Raw genomic sequence first — 23,503 nt, forward strand, 5'->3', positions numbered from 1 at the left:
GTTGAAATGTTATTATTAATTATTAATATTAACATTATCATTTTATATAAATGTTTCAACTTGGCTTTCCATTCTTTGTAATTGTTTCTGTAGTTGTGTAATTAATTGATAAATTTTGTAATTCTTTTATAATGTTTCTTCTTCTTGCAGATTTAAATAAAAGTTATTAAAAATAATAAGTTAATAAAAATTAGCAATGTTCAAAAGAGATAATACCCTAAAAGGATCTAGTATATATATATATATATATATATATATATATATATATATATATATATATAATTATATATATAATTATTATATATAATTATATTATTCATTATATATATTATATATATATATAATTATTATATATAATTATATTATTAATTATATATATTATATATATATAATTATATATATCATTCACTCATACATATCGAGTCCTTTTAGAGTATTGTTTATGACTCTTTTAAACATTGTTTTCTTGTATATATATATATATATATATATATATATATATATTTAAAAGAGTCATAAACAATACTCTAAAAGGACTCGATATGTATGAGTCGATATGTATGACTCTTTTAAACATTGTTTTCTTGTATATATATATATACATATATATATACAAGAAAACAATGTTTAAAAGAGTCATAAACACTCCACTACTCTAAAAGGATTCGATATGTATGAGTGAATGAAATCTTCTAAATTTAGGATAACATTAAAATGTAGCTTTAAAGTATAAAAATATATGTAAATGTTCCCATTTTATTATGTAAATTAAAATTTTTGTATGTAAATAATTTCAGGAATTTGCCATTAGCAAGTGATGCATTAGGTCTGGAATATATGTGTATATATATTCTTATATGAAGAAATTTTTACTTTCACAGAGATTTTTTATTTTCACAGAGAGAGAGAGAGAGAGAGAGAGAGAGAGAGAGAGAGAGAGAGAGGAGACGAAGAAAGGAAGAGAGGTATAATTTAGTTTGTAACATTGCTTAATGAGTAATATATGAACATATAAACATATATTTGTATTATTTATTTTATTTGCAAATAATAAGTCTCAGTATACACGATATTCCATAACTATCGACTGAAATATTTATGACTTATTCGTAAAAATTCTAATATAAAAATGTCGAAGCTATAACAGCTTTAAATTATTAGCGATTAAAACCGATAATCAGAGAGCTGACATTTCGTGCGTTTAGACATGATGATATAACAAGTGATAAAGGTGTCATAAGGATCGTTTTAATAATGAGAATTAAAAATATTGATATGATATGCAATTATAGTTTTATTGAGAAATTATTTCTGCTTCTATAAGGAATATTTATACATTTGTATATTAAATACGCATAATTAATATAGAAATATCATAAAATATCAATATCAATTCTATAATGAAATATTACAACATGTCTTAGATGTCAATATATAATGTTGACATACAGTAATATTAAAATATTATAGAAAACAAATATTAAATATCTTTATATGTTCATACTAATTATTAAGAAAAAGCAATTGCTTTTCGCTTGATTTTGAAGGTAATCATATCTTTTGTCAAATTATTATAAAACAGTTTTTATATATTAAATATATTTTTAAATATATTTTTATATATTAAATATTTTTATTTTTACATATTATTTTTACATATATTTTCTTTTTAATATATGTGTTATGTTTTATGAATTAATAGTAGTACTTATTATGTTAGAATTCTCTATTGTTAAAACTATTATAAATATTATTTTATATATAACACATATAATACATTGAAAAGAAAATTTTGTTTTGTGGAAATAAAAATTATGTAATAAGAAAACTGCTTCAATGATAATTAGCGGAAAATATAATTCGGACACATTTTTTTTGTGAAACGCTTCTGAGAGCGATTGGCGGCTCGGTGAGTCTCGATTGGTAGTAGGAATTCAGTAGGTGTCACCTTTGTAATCGGGCCGAAAAGGACATACCAGGTGTATGCATAAGTTTTTTTCGGTTTAACTAAGAGATGTCGCCAGTGAAAAGTACGCAGCGTATTAATTTGACACATACATCATTTTGTTCGTCTGACATTTAAAACTACAAACACACAAGTTGAGTCCGCCAAAAACTAGCGTCTTTGTTTTATCGTTCAGTGATCATGTCGAGTTTTGTGCCTGAAAAAGAACATTTGCGGCACGCATTGCTTTTTTTATTTAATCAAAAGAAAAAGGCTGTTGAAAGTCATCGTTTACTGGTAGAAACATATGGTGAACACGCTCCATCGATTAGAACATGTGAGACATGGTTTCGACAATTTAAAAGTGGTGATTTCAATGTGAAAGACAGTGAGCGCTCTGGTAGACCACAAAAATGCGAAGACGAGCAATTGCAGAAGTTATTGGATGATGACCCAACTCAAACTCAACGGCAATTAGCAGAAGCATTACATGTATCACAAGAAACAATCAGCAGATGTTTACGAGCAATGGGAAAGATCAATAAACTCGGTAAATGGGTTCCACACGATTTGAATGAACGTCAAATGGAAAATCGCAAAGTCACTTGTGAAATGCTGCTTCAACGCCACGAAAGGAAATCATTTTTGTATCGAATTGTGACGGGTAACGAAAAATGGATTTATTTTGAAAACCCGAAGCGGAAAAAATCGTGGCTTTCACCTGGCGAAGCCGGTTCATCAACACCAAGATCAAATCGCTTCGGCAAGAAGACCATGCTCTGTGTCTGGTGGGACCAGAGCGGTATTGTGTATTATGAATTCTTGAAGCTCGGCGAAACCGTTAATACACGCTATCGCCAACAAATGATTAATTTAAACCACGCATTAATCGAAAGACGACCGGAATGGGCCAGAAGACATGGCAAAGTGATTTTGTTACACGACAATGCGCCGTCTCACACAGCAAAACCAGTGAAAGATACCTTGGAATCGTTTGGATGGGATATCCTTCCGCACCCGCCGTACTCCCCAGACCTGGCGCCATCTGACTATCACCTCTTCGCATCAATGGGACACGCGCTCGCAGAGCAGCACTTCAGCAATTTCGAGGAAGTTGGAAAATGGCTCGACGAATGTTTTGCCGCAAAAGACAAGCAGTTTTTCTGGCATGGTATTCATAAATTACCTGAAAGATAGGCGAAATGTGTAGAAGCCGATGGCCAATATTTTGAATAAAAAAAAAATTAATTTCCCTTGAAAATTACGTCTTTTTTTACTAAAAAACCGGAAAAAACTTGTGTATACACCTGGTAGTTGTAGAATTAGTATTCTAAACTCAGAGAAAAGTTTAATTTATATATTTTTTTTTTTCAGGTCAGTTTCAGATCACTATTAGTATACCGGAGATCGTGTCTCCTGATATATATATATATATATATATATATATATGTATAGTTTTTTAGCGCTATAATATTATACAAAATAGCTGCCACAATACATATATAGCTATTTGGCGCTGTATAACGGCTGCCATAAGCGCTAAAAAATATCGATTGTTTGGCGCTGTATAACGGCTGCCATAAGTGCTTAAAAATATCAGCTGTTTGGCGCTGTATAACGGCTGCCATAAATACTGAAAAATATCAGCTGTTATTAGCGCTTTAATTGTTTACACATAGTATATAAAAATTAATTTAAATAAAAATGTCTGTACAGACAAAGAAATTTATAACTTTAAAGCCTACAGAGAAAGATATAATTGTCCAGGGTAGATGGTTGACAGACATGCATATGGAACATTTTCAAAATCTTTTACGAAATTGTTCACAATATGTACCTGTTGAAACATGGAAATTACAGTTACTTGATACTATACCATCCATACCAATGGATAAAAAACATATACAAATATTACAGTTCATCAAGTTCATCAGATGGACATTGGGTATGTAGCTATTACGATAGGAAATATATATATATATATATATATATATATATATGATTCCTTAAATAACAAAAGATTGCACGAACATCATAAACAATTTTTGGAAAGATTGTTTCCAAAACATGATTTCGTAAAAAATCCTGTCAAATTTCCTACTGTGCAATATCAACCGAATAGTAGTAGTAGATTGCGGTGTTTTCACAATAGCTTTTGCGACTTCATTATTATTTAATATTAAACCTGACAAAGTGAAGTATGAACATAAGTTAATGCGTTCGCATTTAATACAAATTCTTGAAACGAATGTAATTGAGCATTTTCCTCAAGACCCGCAATATAGTGTTGTTCAAAAAATACTTCCATTAGCAGTAATACAAGCGAGAGAAGCTGAAGCGTATACGAACAATACGTCAACATGAAACGGAACAACAAAAAGCGACTCGATTAAAAAAATGTCGCGATATTTATATTACTAAACAAGAATTAAATAAAATACAATTAACGCTTCAAAATACAACAAATGAAATACAATCGCAAAGCGTTTCTAAAGAAATACAATTAACACAAAAAATTAATATTTAAACCGAACAAGATAAAAATGAGCATTCTCAAAATAAAGATCAACATTTATATCCAGAAGTTTTACAATTAATGCAAAGCGCTTCAAACAATGTTATGGAAGTATTAGTCAATAATATTCAGACGGAAAGAAATATAATTAAATGTTCTCAAAATAATAAGGAAAATCAAATAAAGAAAATTTAGAAAATAACCAGAAAACGTCATCAATACGAAATTTACCAGAAAACGTCATCAATACGAACAGGATCTAGACACTCGTGCTGTAAAGCATCATCGATACCAACAGGATTTAGAAAATAATCGTGCTATAAAACGTCGTCGATATGAGCAGAACTTAGAAAATAATCATATTAAACAAATGCATCGATACAAAAAAGATTTAAAAAATAATTGTGCTAAACAAGTGCTTCAATACAAAAGGGATTTAGAAAATAATCGCGCAAAAAAGCGAGTGCGTTATTTAAAAAATGTTCAGCTTGAACGAAATAGACAAAAAGAAATAAATTATGATCGAAAATGGTTATATAATAAACGATATTATGAAAAAAAGAAATTGAAATCCACTTTTATTAAAAATAATAATCGCGATATTGCCAAAAATATTATTAAAAAGTATGAAAAATTTTGGTCACGAAATAATATTAAGTTTTATAATCCTAAAGCTATTGAGAAGATTTATAACAAACTTAATATTAAAAATCACGTTGAAAAACGGTTAGAAGCTGAAAGAATCGTACGTTGTTGTATGCATATTCGAGATAGTTATGTTCGCAATATGTATAAAATATTAACTTTACTAAAAAAGAAATCAGAAGTATGCTTGAATCTTGCTATTAAATGTAAAACAATTAGTGATAAATTAAGTGCATTTTGTGGTAAATCGAGGCATACAACTTCGTCTGAAAATTATTTTATCGATTCTATGTATCGTAATATTACTTTATCACACTCTCTGGAATTAAAAGATCAAAATACAAATGTATTACCTTTAATAAAAGAACAAACAAAAAAAACATGGTTATGTAACGAATTATGTAAAATTCATGATTCAATTCTAATTGATCGTTATGAAACATTCCTTCGAATGATAAATACATGTACTTTCAAGAGAATACCGGAATTATTACAGAAAATTCATAAATGTACAATAAAAGAGAATTCAAATACGAAATTGGGTCACACACATATTTGTTACATTGATATAATTCTTTGCAAAGCGATATTTCTTCCTGTTCAATTGTTATCACCTCATTTCTCATTAGTCAGATATTTTAAACGGTTAGTTTATCAAATGACAAATTTCTATGAAAAAATGTTAAATTTAGAGAAAGCTTTAACATCTGCTGATTTAGATACATTAAATCAAATTATAACTTTGGCACAAGAAATCGTGGCACAGCAAATCGTATGTACAGACATCAGTATACCGATACTATTTTGAGTGATGAGGATATTATTTATAAATATAAAAACGCGTTTAAAGCTTTAACTAAGCGCTCCATGGACACTCCTCGATATGTTTGTGTATCATGTGAAAGATTTTGTTACAAAAGAAATGTATCCAAAATTAATAAGTTTAAAGCACAAATAAATATTCCAGTTTGGAGAGATTTAATGGCATATATAAAGGAACAAGGTATTATTAATTCACAGTATATATGCGATTATTGTGAACGCAAATTCCGTAACGAGTTAATGCCTGCATATTGCGTTTTAAATAATCTCCCAATTGTTCATGTGATGTACCCGAAGTAATAGCATCTCTTAACACATTCGAAAAAATTCTTATACAAAGAGCTAAGGCATTTCAAACTGTTGTTAAAATGGGAACTGTTATTAACAAAAAATTGCCTCTAAGGCAAATGATACAAAAAGTAAAAGGTAGAACTTTTCATTTACTACTTCCTTTACAAGAAACGTGGAACAAATTATGCAAGGATATCGATCCAATAAATATAAATCATGAATTATACATTTTAGTTAGAAGTATTCCGACAAAATCTAAGATTATTTGGGAAGAAATGGTAAATGTTAAAAAAATATTTGATGCTTTAATATGGTTAAAGCATAACAATCCTCTTTATCGTCATATTATACTGCCAAAAAGTCACAATACATTATGCTTAGAAAAATTGAATAATCCAGAATTCTAAATACAAGAAGCGGAAAACAATGATGAATTTGTTTTGGATGACGATTACAAATTATTATTGAGTCCAAAAGGTACAATGGAAGAAACGAACAATAACGTAGGAACTATCTTAAATAATCAGTACAAAGCAATGTTAACTCAGATTGTTGATGACAGTGATGGTCATTATGACCAATATACCATTTATCCTTTATATGAAAAAAAAACACGCGAATCTGCTACCAACCTATATCAAATGTTAAAAATTCAAGATTTGCCTTTAGATAACCGTGAAAAAGATTTAGATATGTTGTGTTTCCCAGATTTATATCCCTTTGGTATTAATGGACAATATCAAACTAGATCAATTAAACTTCATGATCATGAATTTATCAAATGTCGTTTAAAATCAAAACATCCACAATATAGATTAAACCAACAATATTTATTTTATTTATTAAATAATGCGAATATACGTCAATTAAATCGTGGTATTTATCATAAATTGAATATAACTAATTTGCGAGACCGTTACACGGCTTTAGAATATTTAGAAGCATTGCAAAAAGATTTATTAGAATCTGATTTAAGTACTATTTTTTCTACTTTAAGAAATACGGAACAATATTGGCGTAAACCAAGAAGTGATTTAAATTGTATGACGCAATATTACGGTCCTGCAACGTGGTTTCTAACATTGAGTCCTAGCGAGTATATGTGGAATGAATTAAGCGAATATATTCGTGAAGTAAATGGATGGTCTAATGAGTCTTCTTTATCTACCAGTGTTCTTATTGCTAGAGATCCTGTATCAACATCGAGATTTCTCGACAATAAGTTTCGGGCAATGCTTGATTTTATTTGTTCCAAAGATCATCCGATCGGAGAAATAATACATTACTTTTGGCGACGAGAATATCAAGGTAGAGGTATTCAACATTTTCATTTGTTACTTTGGGTTAAAAATACACCAATTATTGGTGAATCTTCTCCAGAAGAAGTATCTACATTTATTTTACAACATATAACTTGTAAATTGCCGGATAAAAATATTTCACCATTATTATACAGACGAGTTAATACATATCAACAACACAAACATAACGATTATTGTCTTCTAAGAAGGTAGGACGCAAAGTTGTTCGTGTATGTCGTTTCGGTTTTCCGCATCTTGTTAAATATTTGTTATGAGAGATGTCATAAGTTCAATAGCAGGTAGGAAACAATTAAAATATAAAAGTAGGCTTTATAACCTTCCTCGAACCGATATCGAAATTGGTATAAATGATTATAATTCCATCCTTCTTACTGCGTGGGAAGGAAACATGGATAATTTATAGGTGAAAAATCATCTTTACTTACTTATTATGTTACTAAGTATTTGAATAAGGCAGGAAAATGTGAATTATCTGATTCTGTCCTTGATAGTAAAAATAATAAGAACAAATCGCTGGCGAGCTATCTTTGGAATATTGCTTTGCGCTTCAGGAATAATAGGGAATGTGGAGCTCTTGAAGCTGCTGACACATTGCTGGGCATCCCATATATGGGACTGCTTCAAATACAACTGTTAGATGGTTAGATGTTAATCAGATACGATACAGGAAAGTTAAAAGCTATAAGGAAATTAAAATTCTTGAGATTCTACAGACATATTTTATCCATCTTTAATAGATAATCATTATCCAGAGAGACCAGAAGACTTAAAATCGATGTCATTATATGAATTTGCACAGTAGTTTGACATTACGAAAATAAAACCACAAAGTAAAAAAATTGAGTTCTTTAAGATGACTAATGGTAGTTATCTTAAACGATGACAGCATGAATATCTTATTAATCACTATAGATATGATGTTAAAACGCGGCCAGAAAATTATTTCTTTTCATTACTTCTTATGTTTAAACCATGGCGGAAAATAGAAGAACTTAAAAATGGATATGATACTTATGCGGAATCATTTCACAATGTAAAATTACATCTTGTGAATGCATTGCAGTATCATGAAAAGTTAGAGGAATTGCAAAAAGCATTTGAAACTGCAAAACAATTACTTCAAGAACATTTAGATAATTTAGCAAATCAAAATGTGTCTCAAGATGATCCTGATAATCCAATAGGTGTGCAAAATGTTGAAGCTGAAAATGATGAAGCGATGCAAGATTTTAAAGATCTTGGAAACAAACAGGAAATAGATATATCTGAAATGATTTCTAAACTGAATGTAGATCAAAGAAGGGTATTTGATAGAGTCATTAATACCATTACGTCAGATAAATTGTTATTACGATTATATGTTAGTGGAGAAGAAGGTACTGGCAAGAGTTTCCTGATTAAAACAATTAAGTGCTGGATAAAACAAAATCTTAACAAAGATACTGCCATAACAGCACCCACTGGTATAGCAGCATTTAATATAGATGGTTTGACAGTTCACAGATTACTGCAGTTACCTGTTGAACATGGTCATACTCCTAAATATAAACAATTATCTGACCACGTTTTGAAAATTATACGAGCCGATCTCAAAGATGTTATTCTTATAATAATTGATGAAGTATCAATGATATCAAATTTGATTTTAATGTATATACATTTACGACTATCCGAAATATTCGATACTACTGACTGTAATGGTGGTTGGTTTGGTCAAAAGCATATCCTTTTATTTGGAGATTTGCTTCAATTACCTCCCATACATGAAGATCCTGCTTTTATATATTTCAGATGAAAAAATTCGTAAATATCTTGGTTCTTTAAGTGTTATTAATCTATGGACAACTTTATTTGACTATGACGAATTGACGATCAATATGCGCCAACAAGGAGACGGATCTTACCGTGAATTACTCTCGAGAATTCGTGTTGATTTATTAACCAAATATGATTGTGAAATTCTCGAAAAAAGAAAAATATCTTTTAAGGGTGAATCTTTCGAAGAACGAGTAAATGAATTGTGTGATTTTATTAATAATTTGCCATCTGATATCGTTTGTTTATTGCCTACTTGTCATATGTGTGACGTTCTTAATACTGCAATGTTAAATCGTATTGCTTCAAAAGAAATATTATTAATAGCTGAAGATACAATTGATTGTATTTCATATATGAAAAAAAAGGTAATAAAGATATTAACAGATAACGATGATGATAATACTAGAACAGCTGGACTTTCAAAACAAATTATAATTAAAATTGGGGCGAAAGTTATGATAAGACGCAATATTGATGCTAGTTTGGATCTTGTAAATGGTACAATAGCTACAGTTATTTCAATTGTACAAGATACAATTACTGACTATATAGAAAAGATAAAACTTCTTTTACCATCTGGTTTAGAATATTTTGTTGAAAGAGTGAGTGTTAAGTTTCAAGTGATGGATAGAGCATATGTTATTAGAAAACAATTTCCATTATCCTTGAATTATGGTATCACTATTCATAAAAGTCAGGGATTAAGTGTGCAAAACGCTATTATGGATATAGGTAATTCCATATTTAATTGTGGTCAAGTTTATGTTGCTTTCTCGAGTAACGTCTCTGGATGGATTGCATTTAATTAATTTTGATCCTTCATCCATATTTGCTAGTGAAAAATCTATTATAGAATATAATCGGTTAAAACGAATACATAATCCAGAATCAGAAATGATTACTGTTTCGAAAGAGCGTTATCGTAAAGTTAAAGATGTTCCATGGATATTATTGAAAACAATTACTTCTGTTCAAGAGTCAGATCAAAAGGCTCTCTCAAAAGATACCAAATGGATTATGTATGGTTTTCAAAATATAGACAAGGTTTCATGTTATGCAAATGCAGTATTACAATGTTTATTGCATTTACAAGTTATCAGAAAAGTTGTTAAATTATGATAAACTGGATGTATTAAATTTACTTGCACATCGATATGAACATGGGATGAACAATTTGGATACCTATGAAATACGGAAATCTTTAGGAATTTTTCGGTTGCTATAAAACAAGACGCTTTCGAATTTCTTACAGCTCTCTGTACAAAATATGATTATATACAAAATCTAGTAAATCATCAAGTTATTGCAACTTGTCGATGCAATTCATGTGATGATACAAAAGTTACTACTAAAAATAACACTCTTCTTTCCATTTCTGTTAGCAATATGAAAAAGAAAAGTTTTGATCTTAATGATCTATTAAAAACTACATTTTCATCACATTGGCGTCAATCGTTTGACAAATCATGTGAACGTTGTGAAAAAAATGATATGTTATTTAAAAATGAATTGGTTTTAACGAAAAACATACTTATTATACACTTAATATTATTTTCTTTACAGGATAATAAATTAGTAAAAATACCACAAATTTAGCTTGCGTGGTGTACCGACAACTAAAATACTAATAGCTGGACAAGCATATAAAATAATAAATGCTATTTTTTATCACGGAACTTGTATCGAAAAGAGTCATTATACGAATATGTGTAGAGAAGGAACATTTAGCACTTGGTTTGAAATTGATGATGCGCAAGTTATAAAAAAGCAATGGCCTAAAAGTGCTAAAGATATATTATTTCTATAAAAAATGGTTACTAAACATGTATATAGCAACATATATTAAGCAAAATATCATAGTTATATTTAACAAAAATAAATATTGTTTATAAAGAAAATGTCAATTATATTTATTATATAAAAAGTATCAAGCATAGGCGCACTTCTCAAACAGATGCTTAACAAAATGCATGATATCGTTAAAAAATTATCTTTTTAAAAAAAGGTACAAAAAAAAGGGTGTCAAATATAGGGACGCGTTTGTAATAAAAAAGATACTGTTGTACCAAGTTAAAAAAATAGAATCTGATAATATCTTTTATTTTAAAGAAATAAAACAAGAATAGAAAGTGATACATATCTCTGTATCTTCATTGAAGACTTGTCTCTTTATTCTAACCATGTGATAGTAGTTTTAATTCTTTAAAAAAAATTACGAAATTGCAATATAAAATTAAAAAATAAAATCTAAGTATTATCCCTATTTTAACTCAAGTGATACTAGCTTTAATTAAAAAACAAAAAATTTGTTTCCACATTGCTAATTCAAATGATATCATTTGTATAAAAGATTTGATATCAAGTGGTGTCAAGTTATATATTTTAAAACTGACCTTTTTAAAAAAAGGTAAAAAAGGGTGTCAAGTATAGGGATGTGCTTGAAAAAAAAGAAGAAACTGTTGTACCAAGTTAAAAAATGGAGTCTAATCGAATAAAAATGACCTTTTTAAAAAAAAGTAAAAAAGGGTGTCAAGTATAGGGATGTGCTTGAAAAAAAAGAAGAAACTGTTGTACCAAGTTAAAAAAATGGAGTCTAATCGAATATATTATCTTTTACTTTAAGGAAATACAGCCTAAATGGTACATATCTCTATATCTTCTTAGATTGAAGAATCTCTTTACTCTAACCCATGTGGTAGCACTTTTAATTTAAAAAAAAATTATGTTACAAAATTATTTCTTTACTCTAACCAATGTGATAGTAGTTTTAATTCTTTAAAAAAAAATTATGTTACGAAATTACCATACCTAACTCAATTCTAGTTGTTGATTAAACTAAAAAATAAAATCTAAGTGCTATCTTTGTATTTTCATTGGTCTTTCTATTCTAACCCAAGTGGTACTAGCTTTAATTAAAAAAAAAATTATTTCCGCATTGCCAACTCAACTCAAATGATATCATTTGTATAAACGTTTTGATATTAATAACTGGTGCCAAGTTATAATCTTACTATAAAAATTGTGTTAAAGCAAATCGAATCTAAGTTATACGTATCTTCATTAAAGAATCTTCCTCTACATGGAACAAAAAATCATATCTTTATAACATTCAAATAACTTCATCATTAGTTATACATTTTTAATTATTATTTTCTTTATTCGGTCGAGCAGCGAGTGTTTTTACATAAAAATTTTTTTTATTTAACTAAAATTTTATCATTTATTTTGTACTGTTACTTTAATTCTTTGTGATAAAAAGATTGAGTAAAACAATTTTGTGATATAATATTTTAAAGCTAAATAATTACTATCACTTGGATTAGAAAAGAAAGAGTCTTGAATGAGTATAGATAGACAAGATATACATATTGGGTATATTTTTATTATTTTTAAATAATGATACTACCACTTGAGTTTTCTTTTTTAAAAATAATGGTATATTAAATTTTTGGTACAAATGAAATATATAATTTGAAATATATAAGGTGGACTTTTAGCTCAATGTTTATAGGATTATAACTTGGCGCTAATTATTAATATCAAATCTTTTATACAAATTTTATACATTATTACAATCATTTGAATTGGCAAGGTGGAAACAAAATCTTCTTTAAAGAATTAAAAGCTAGTATCACTTGGGTCATAACAGAAAGACTCTTCATTGAAAATTCAAATAAAGAGTTAACTACTACCACATGGATTAGAGGAAGATTCTTTAATGAAGATACGTATAACTTAGATTCGATTTTCTTTAACACAATTTTTATAGTACATATTTTATAAGATTAACTTGACACCAGTTATTGATATCAAAACTTTTATACAAATGATATCATTTGAATTGAGTTGGCAATGCGGAAATAATTTTTTTTTTTAATTAAAGCTAGTATCACTTGAATAGGAAGACCAATGAAAATACAAAGATAGCACTTAGATTTTATTTTTTAGTTTAATCAACAACTAGAATTGAGTTAGGTATGATAATTTCGTAACATAATTTTTTTTTAAAGAATTAAAACTACTACCACATTGGTTAGAGTAAAGAAATAATTTTGTAACATAATTTTTTTTAAATTAAAAGTGCTACCACATGGGTTAGAGTAAAGAGATTCTTCAATCTAAGAAGATATAGAGATATGTACAACTTAGGCTGTATTTCCTTAAAGTAAAAGATAATATATTCGATTAGACTCCATTTTTTAACTTGGTACAACAGTTTCTTCAAGCACATTCCTATACTTGACACCCTTTTTTACCTTTTTTTAAAAAGGTCATTTTTATTCGATTAGACTTCATTTTTTAACTTGGTACAACAGTTTCTTCTTTTTTTTCAAGCACATCCCTATACTTGACAACCTTTTTTACCTTTTTTTAAAAAGGTCATTTTTAAAATATATAACTTGACACCACTTATTGATATCAAATCTTTTATACAAATGATATCATTTGAATTAGCAAACAAATGTGGAAACAAATTTTTTGTTTTTTTTTTAGATATACGTCCCTTCATAAAATTGAAAGCGAATATTTTAATTCTTTATTACTAAGAGACAAACAAGAATGGAAGAATGGAATATTGTTCTGTTTCAAATTAAAATTTAAAGGATTAAATGATTATGATTTAAGTATGAACCTGGAATATTTTCGATCTTTGCGAAATATTGCACGTCTTCCTTTAAACGAAGATACAATGTCACTTATCTCAGATCTTTTTTAAAATTACTGCAATAAAGAAGAAAGCAAACCTAATAGAATTACAAAATTGTTTACACATAATATAATTATTTTCCGGGAAAATGAAAAAAAATAAAAATATTCTTTGTATTGTTGTATTGTTGTTTGCTATGTTTATAAATTATATTAATATTAATTTTTTATCAATTATATTAATCTTTTTTCACTTATTTTAATATTTAGTCGTAATTTTAATAATTGTATTAACTGTGCATAAATTTGTTAAGTTTATTTTTGATTGTTTTTTATAAAAATGTTTATAAAAATGTTTATAATAATGTTCAAGCGCTTGTCTGAAATCCAGAGGAATTAAAATCTTATATTAATATGTATATATATATATATATATATATATATATATATATATATAATATTAACAAACATTAGAACTTCGTTAGACTTCTTCAAAGATAAATACAAATTTTTGTACTTTTATTTTATTTGCTCTGAATTATAAAAATTTAAAAACTGTATTAATAAATTTCTGCAAAAGTATTCTTTTAATTGTATTTATTAATAATTTATTAATAATTGTATTTATAAATAATTAATATATCTAAAACAATAAAGCATAAAGGCCAAAAGGCAAATTGTTGTTAATGTTAAAACAATTATATTAAATTAATTTATAAATAATAACTAATATTAAACAAATGTTTCAACTATACAATTTGGTCATCTTCAATGTTAAAATTTAAAATTATAAGATTATATAAGATTATATAAGATTATATAAGAACGATAATATCTGACGATGTAGAACATCAATGATCAAGAATAGCCAAGCCGCAATAAATTGATAAGTAACGATCGAATATTTTATAACATTCAAGTATATTGTCAATTTAATTAAAAAACAAAAAAATTTGTTTCGACATTGCCAACTTGACTCTTGCCAACTTAACTCATTGCTAACTTAACTAAATGATATTTATATAAAAAATTTGATATCAGTACTGGCACCAAGTTATAATCCTATTATGTCCTACTATAAAAATTGCATTATTCTACTGTAACGGTACGTCCCTATGCGCTCGGTTTATTCTACAGTACGGACGCGGGGACGTGTGCTCGGAGTATGCTCGTCGGATGCCGGATTCAGGAGAGGCTTGCAGTCGCCGGATTTTAGCTACTTTATAATATAATGATATATAAATGACGCCTCTCGCAGCGCGGTCGCTCGTTGTCGTCTCTCGCTGGTCGCTTTGCGATGTTCGTAACGCGATTGGATTGATGATTGGATTGCGACGGATGATACGGCGGTTTGATCGTGGTCGTATCGGTGTCGCGTTGGGGCAACCGGGCCCGCGCGTGGCTGAATGTTCGGACGCGTGAGTTGCTAGGCAACAGTCGACGCTGGCCGTGACACGCGTGGCGGATGTCGCGGGAAAGTCCGAGAATACTCCGACTTTTGGGATGGGATGGAACGAAAATACTGAGAACGCTCGGTATTGTTGTGGGGAGAAAAATCCGAGAACACTCCGATTTTTCGAGAAGGAAAAAACGAGAATACAGAGAACGCTCGGTATTCTTTGAGAGAATCTTATCTCGCTGTTCTGGTCGGATCGATATTTTTCGGAACGGACAGGTCGGAGGAGCGGATAGGACTCTCTTTTACATGAAATTCGTCGGGTATTTATACCCATTTCCACGCCACGTGTCAACGTTTAGTTTGTTAACCGTTGTCAAGTAAAATAGTTGATCACGTCGTCGACGCGTGACAGCTCAATGGTGTGAACCGCATAGCGCGCGCTAGCAACGGAGCATCCGAAAGATGCTCCGTTACACTACTAAACCCAAGTGATGTAACACGACAAAATGCATGATATCATTAAGAAATTACCTTTTTAAAAAAAAGGTAAACAAAGGGTCAAGTATAGGGGCGTGCTTGAAAAAAAAAAAAGAAACTGTTGTACCGAATTAAAAAATAAAATCTATCTGATAATATATTATCTTTTATATTAAGGAAATACAACCTAAGTGATATATATCTCTATCTTCATTGAAGAATTTTGTTACTCTAATCCATGTGATAGTAGTTTTAATTATTTAAAAAAATTATGTTACGAGATTGCCATACCTAATTCAATTCTAGTTGTGATTGAAGTAAAAAATAAAATTTAAGTACCAGTATTTTTGTGATCTTTGTATTTTTATTGAAGTCTTCCTATTCTAACCCAAGTGGTATTAGATTTAATAAAAAAAAAAAATTATTTCCACATTGCCAACTTAACTCAAATGATACCATTTATATAAAAGATTTGATATCAATAACTGGCGCCAAGTTATAATCTTATTATAAAAATTGCATTATTTTACTATATTAAACAGTGATATTTATATAGTGTGATATTTATATATATTAGGTGTACAAAAAAGTTTTGAGCTTTAGATTTCATACAACCGAAATAACAATTTAAATTTTATATATCTTCCCGCCCTTTTGCGGTTTTAAAGCGTTGACATTTGGCCTTCTAAAATGCCATACGGTTTGACGTTTGATGCACATAACCTCAAAAATCAGTAATGTTCACGATGGCAATAACAAAAGAGCATATTCGATTTTCCATCCACTTCGCGTTTCATCTGAAGAAAAATGCTGCTGAAGCCACTGCAATGATTTGTGCTGCATATGGAGAGAACGCTGTAAGTCATACTACATATAAAAGATGATATCAAAAATTTCGCCAAGGAGATTTTAGTCTTGAAGATGAAGCGCATCCGCGTGCTGGACGCCCTCAAAAGATTGAAACGGATGAATTGCAAGCACTGCTGGATATAAACTCTGCGCAAACTGAAAAGGAGCTTGCAGAACAGCTTGGCGTTACGCAGCAAACCATTTCCGTACATTTACATACGATGGGAAAGGTTCAGAAGGAAGGCAGATGGATTCCGCATGAATTGTCCGAAGACAACAAAAATCGTCGGCGTGACACTACACTCACTTTGCTTTCAAAGTTCCGGAAAAAAGATTTTCTGCACAAAATCATTACAGGTGATAAAAAGTGGATTCTTTATGATAATCCTAAACGTAGAAAATCATGGGTTGACCCTGATCAACCTTCGACATCGACGCTAAAGCCCAATATCCACGCCAAGAAGATTTTGCTCTGTATCTGGTGGGATTGGAAAGGTGTGTTGTATTACGAGTTGTTACAACCGGGTAAAACAATTACGGCAGACCGCTACCAACAATAATTGATCAATTTGAGTGATGCATTAGAAGAAAAGAGGCCATTTACTAGCCAAGGACGTCGTAAAGTGATCATGCTTCATGACAATGCTCGACCACATGTTGCGAAAGCGACTCAGGACCATATCTTTGCGTTAGGCTGGGAACTCTCCCGCATGCGGCGTATAACCCAGACATGGCGCCTTCCGATTATTACCTATTCCGGTCGCTGCAGCATCATTTGGCTGATACACATTTCGTGAGATTTGAAGAGATACGAAAATGCATTGATGACTTTATCGCTTCGAAGCCGGTGAGCTTCTATCGTCAAGGAATTCGCAAGCTACCCGAAAGATGGCAAAAGGTCGTTGATGCAAACGTGGAATATTTCGCTGATTAATATTTTTTTGTTTGTTTTTGAATAAAGATTGAATTTTACAAAAAAAAGCTCAAAACTTTTTTGTACATCTAATATTTATATCAATAATTAAAGCTCTCAATTAAAACTCTCAAATCGCTTTTTATTTGTTATTTATGTTAAATAATAATTGCATTACATTTGTGGAGAATTAAGATTAATTGAAATATAATTAAATCTCTACAATATAACAATTAATTTATGCACTATGGATAAAACATAAATGATTGTTTTTCAAAATATGTTTTCCGATTTAAAATAGTAGTGCGTTATCAAACGTATAATTAAAAATGATTACAAACCTTATTTACCTTTCAAGCTCCATAATATTCGTCGACAGCATTTCGAAACTTCTGCAATTCCTTCCCACATATCGTCGAGTCAATAAGGTCAGTTACTGAAGCAATGGCATAAGCTGAGAGAGTATGAATACGAGTATCGTTAAATTTGTGACTATGTGCAGAAATACTAAATAATGTGATAACGTTTATACAGATGTAGAAAATCATGGCAAATTGTTGTAGCAGCATAATGCGACTTTAGAACGCAGCAATTACGTTTATTCCTTTATTACTGTAAATCAATAAACATTTATAACAATTATAATATTAATTTTAAAATACAGATATACTTAAAAAAAAACCGTTTTTTCCAATAACGCCAAAGGATAATATTATCACTGAATTAATGAAAAGATTTTTGTATTGAGCTTAACAATGTTTTTTTTTAATCATTCCTTTTTATAACAAGTTATTATAAAAAATTGTAAAATTGTGCACTGATCAAAACGACTTATCGAACAAAAGAGAACTGACCTACATAGAGATGAATTCATGAGAAATTAAGCAATAAACATTTACCTTCGTTTTTCTGTATATATGTAATGTCCAATTGTTTTACTTATGCAATACCGTTTATGCAATACGTGAGACAATATCTTAAGCATATAATTTTATAAAAATTTCATAAAAGAAGTTGGTGATAAACTTGGTTTTCTTTTTCAATTAAAGTGTTAGTGTCGTTCTTTTTTCTAACACGAAAAGGAAAAGAGGAAATATAAGTGTGGCGATACGCCTGGCGATATGCCACAAGTGCACACCCAATATGAGCGCCGTAGTGCGCGGCGCCACTGCTATGCGGCGCAGGAAGATAAGCACTTTCTCGTGACTAAAATTAGGTCACGAGCAGTATATAAAGGACACGAAAACAAGCTCTCAGCACGCTTCTCACTTCTCAGACTGTGCTCACAGGGTCTCTTGGAGAAGAACTTACAAACGGCTCTTTTCAGAGCCAACGTACTAGCCTTTTTGCGGTGTAGAGTGAGTTCTCCGAGCCTCTATATACTATCACAGAGTGAGCTCTCCGGGCCTCTATACTTTATCGCAGAGTAAACTCTCCGGGCCTCTGTACTCTACTATAGAATGCGCTCTCCGGGTCTTTATACGCTACCACAGAGTGTGCTCCCCGGGCCTCTGTACCAACGACTCTTCTCAAAGCCACATCAATAGCCTCCCGCGGTAGTTGCTCTGCCGCGGAAACATTGAGGCAAAAAGGGTCTCCACCAACAGTCGCAATCATTACCGGACTGACTCATCCGAGTGATCTCCAACGACAGAGATCCCAGGCTCTTCGAAGCCACAATAAGATCCAACAAAGATTAATTTGCTGTAGAACACTGAAAAACACCTGTATTATTAGCCATAATAAACATAATTATAAGATATTATAATTCAGAAAAGTGGAAACCTCAATCTCCTCACCATAAATTGGTGACTATCCGACATGAACGGCTAATAGAAAAAGACATGGAGGAAAATTCACAAGGAGACGGACAGGTGCACCGAGTCGCTCTCAAGGCTTCTATTTTCTGGGCCGACGAACCGGAATTATGATTCGCACAATTAGAAAGCCAATTCGCAATATGTGGAATCACATAGGACGTCACGAAATACGCATACGTCTTGTCTCACATAGAAAGGCACGCAAAAGAATCGCTAAGGCTCGCAGCTAACGGATCCACAATCCAAACATATGGAGGAACTATTATGCAACCTGACTTTGGATTACGTCGAGCTTTCCCATGGAAATTTATAATAGCAGACGTCATCACACCAATCATTGGCTCCTTTCTGGCACACTTCCATCTCCTCCCAGACGTAAAGGAGGGACACCTAGTAGATGCAAAAACAGGAATAAATGAAAAAATGCAATCGGGAGGCTGGCAGTTGGTAAAAGCCATGGCAGGAAGCACACCTTATCATAAACTGATAAACAAATTTCCAAAGATTACATGGCCACCTGAAATACTCCAAAAAAAACAGCCACATTCAACGATGCATTTTATAAAAGTCGCCTCCGGATCCCCAGAAGCATGCAAACCTTGGAGACTAGCACCCGAAAAATTAAGTGTAGCAAAGAAGGAGTTCAATCTCCTATTAGAGAAAGGAATTATATAACCCTCTAAAACCCCATGGGTCTTACCATTACACATGGCTCCAAAAAGTAGCAGTGACTGAAGACCTTGCGAAGACTATAGGAAACTCAACGCTCGTACAATACCAGATCAATATCCTATTCCACATATACAGGATTACACACGCACTAAATGGAAAAACAATATTTTCAAAACTAGACCTGGTACGAGCTTACAATCAAATCCCAGTATATCCTGATGACATACCAAAAACCGCAATAACTACATCATTCGGTTTATTTGAATTCCGATACATGCCATTCGGACTAAGAAATGCAGCACAAACTTCCAGAGGTTCATCAACGAAGTCATACATGGATTGGAATATTGCTATGCATACATATCCTCATCGCCTCCAACACGGAGGAAAAATATTTAAAACACTTAGAAGAATTATTTCGGAGATTCGACATGTATAATATACAACTAAATCCGGCTAAATATATATAACATTTTCGAAACTTCGCAAATAAAATTCCTAGACTACCTAGTGACGTCGGAAGGAATACAGCCATTGCCAGAAAAAGTACAAGCTATACGGAATTTCAGAAAACCTGAAACAGTAAAACAGTTAAGGCAATTCTTGGGTATATTAAATTTCTACAGATGATTCGTACCTCAGAGGAGCAAAACTGCACGACGTACTACGAGATCCAAAAACGAAAGGAAAGACTCCAATAAAATGGATACCTCAATTGGAACAGGCTTTCCAAAACAGTAGAGAGAGTCTAGCAAAAGCTGCACTATTGGCACGAAGCCAGAAGCAAAAATCACATTGACGACAGATGCTTCAAACACGGCACTTGGAGCAGTAATCCAACAAGAGGTGGATAACAAGCCGCAACCGCTGGCATTTATGAGCAAAAAACTAAATCAGGCGCAAAAATATAACCCCTATGACAGAGAACTCCTAGCGATCTATACAGCAGTAAGGCATTTTAGGCACATGCTAGAAGGGCGTAAATTCACAATTTACACTGACCATAAGCCCTTGATTTATACTTTCCAACAAGATCCACGACGCAGTTCTCCACGGCAAATGCGCCATTTGGATTTCATAGCTCAGTTCTCGACAGATATCCGGCATGTTTCAGGAAAAGATAACATAGTAGTAGACGCCCTGTCGAAAATTGAGGCAATCCACAAATCATCGAACTTCGAGAAACTAGCAAAGTCATAGGTCAACGACCGAGAAATAAATGATTTGGTAAAAAACAATTCTTCACTAAAGCTTAAGGCAGTTCAAATACCAGGTTCTACAACGATATTGTGACACATCCACATCAGTCACACGCCCGTTCGTAATAGAACCTCATCGACGATTAGTTTCCCAAGCATTGCATAGCCTATCACATCCCGGAATAAAGACTACAACGAAACTAATCAAACAAAGATACGTAAGGTCAAATATACAACGCGACTGCCGAGAATGGGCACGGACATATTTACAATGCCAGAAAGCTAAGGTATTTAAACATACCGACACCAACAGGAAATTTCCTTGGATCCACACAAAGATTTCAACACATACACATCGACATAGTGGGACCAATGCCAATATCGTGGGGATATAAATACTGCCTAACAATAATTGATAGATTCACGAGATGGCCAGAAACAATTCCCATCATAGACATCACAGCAGAAACCGTGGCACGACAGTTATTCGCAAATTAGATTGCGCGATATGGAACTCCAGCACGAATAACTACAGATCAAGGATAATTCGAATCCGACCTATTCAAAAGACTAGTGAAGTCAACAGGATCAACTCACTTCCGTACAGCAGCGTATCATCCCGCTGCCAACGGAATGATAGAAAGATTCCATCAACAATTAAAAGCAGCCATAAAAAGCCACGAAACAGAAGAGTGGGCAGACATATTACCAGTCATCCTAATGGGCATTAGGACGGGCATGGAAAGAAGATCTGCAAGCAACGTCGTCAGAAATGTCTATGGAGAATCGATCCGATTATCCGATTACCCAATTTCTTAATGAAACAAACAATGAAATAGACAGCATGGACGATTTTGTTTTGAAACTACGAAAAACAGTAAAAAACTTACAACCAAAACTCCGAAGACATGGACAAAAAACTATGTTTATCTATAAAGAACTCTCAACAACATCACAAGTCTTCGTGAGACATGACGCACCGAAAGAAACGTTACAGCCTCATTACGATGGATCCTATTAAGTAATAAGCAGAGGAGACAAAACATACAAAATTCGCATGAACGAGCGAAAGATCAATGTCTCCTCTAGATAGATTGAAATTTGCATACACATTAGAACAGGACGAAACACGAACTACGGCAACAGAGATACCAGAGAAGGGCAATCAAGAAAAACAGACGCGGAGCGGACGACCAACACGATCACCGGTCCGTTTCCAGGGGCTTTAAAACAACCAAAGAGGTTATGTGGCGATACGCCACAAGTGCACACCCAATATGAGCACTGTAGTATGCGGCACCACCGCTATGCGGCAAAGGAAGATAAGCATTTTCTCGTGACTAAGATTAAGTCATGAGCAGTATATAAAGGGCACGAAAACAAGCCCTCAGCACGCTTTTCACTTCTCGGACTGTGCTCACAGGGCCTCTTGGAAAAGTACAAACGGCTTTTTTCAGAGCCACACCAATAACCTTCCGTGGTAGTTGCTCTGCCGCGGAAACATCGAGGCAAAAAGGGTCTCCATCAATAGTCGCAACCGGATCACCGGATTGATTCCTCCGAGTGATCTCCAACGACAGAGATCCCAGGCTCTTCGAAGCCACAATAAGATCCAACAAAGATTAATTTGCTGTAGAACACTGACACCAAAAACACCTGTATTATTAGCCGTAATAAATATATGTTGTAACCAGACCTATAACTAATAATAAAAGTAGTCCGTATGGCAACAAAAGTAGTCCGCATGAATCTCGGAAAGAGTCTTTCGAAAGACGACACAAATGTGTGATCGCCGAAATTGCGACCAATCTTTCGAAAGACCGCAGAAATGCATCATGCGAGAACATTGCGAAAAGCCTATCAGCAAATTTCTAAATTTGATGACCAAACCGAGCGTAATATTGATCAATCAATATCACGCAACCGATCAGAATACTGATCGGGCATCGATCAGTCTATATAACCGGTTACACAAGGCGGAGAAGGGAGAGTCGAAAATTACATGTCGTCCGGAATCGGACTTATAATAATCGCACGAGATATTACCGAATCTCGTAGCGAAGTTCACGCGAGCCGTACTATCAGCATCTCAGGTGACACATTCGGTCATCAGCTGCCAGAGTAACGCGATACGCACCGAGTCACCCGACGACGTTTAACCATGTGTAA

The 23,503-nt window shown here is 32.1% G+C and overlaps 1 protein-coding gene and 1 pseudogene across 1 annotated transcript; both read left to right on the forward strand.

The window, feature by feature from the left end:
- Positions 1-4,737: 4,737 nt before the first annotated feature.
- Positions 4,738-8,185, forward strand: LOC148934651 (uncharacterized; annotated as a pseudogene).
- Positions 8,186-8,296: 111 nt separating this feature from the next.
- LOC148934652 (uncharacterized) lies at positions 8,297-9,389 on the forward strand. The gene has a single exon (XM_089084596.1). It carries the CDS (start codon positions 8,502-8,504, stop codon positions 9,333-9,335), a length of 834 nt encoding a protein of 277 aa, XP_088940722.1. The 5' UTR covers positions 8,297-8,501; the 3' UTR covers positions 9,336-9,389.
- Positions 9,390-23,503: the final 14,114 nt, after the last annotated feature.

This window comes from Pogonomyrmex barbatus, unplaced genomic scaffold, assembly GCF_055798465.1.
Source record: "Pogonomyrmex barbatus isolate J1 unplaced genomic scaffold, ASM5579846v1 scaffold9, whole genome shotgun sequence".
NCBI classification, from domain to species: Eukaryota; Metazoa; Arthropoda; class Insecta; order Hymenoptera; family Formicidae; genus Pogonomyrmex; species Pogonomyrmex barbatus.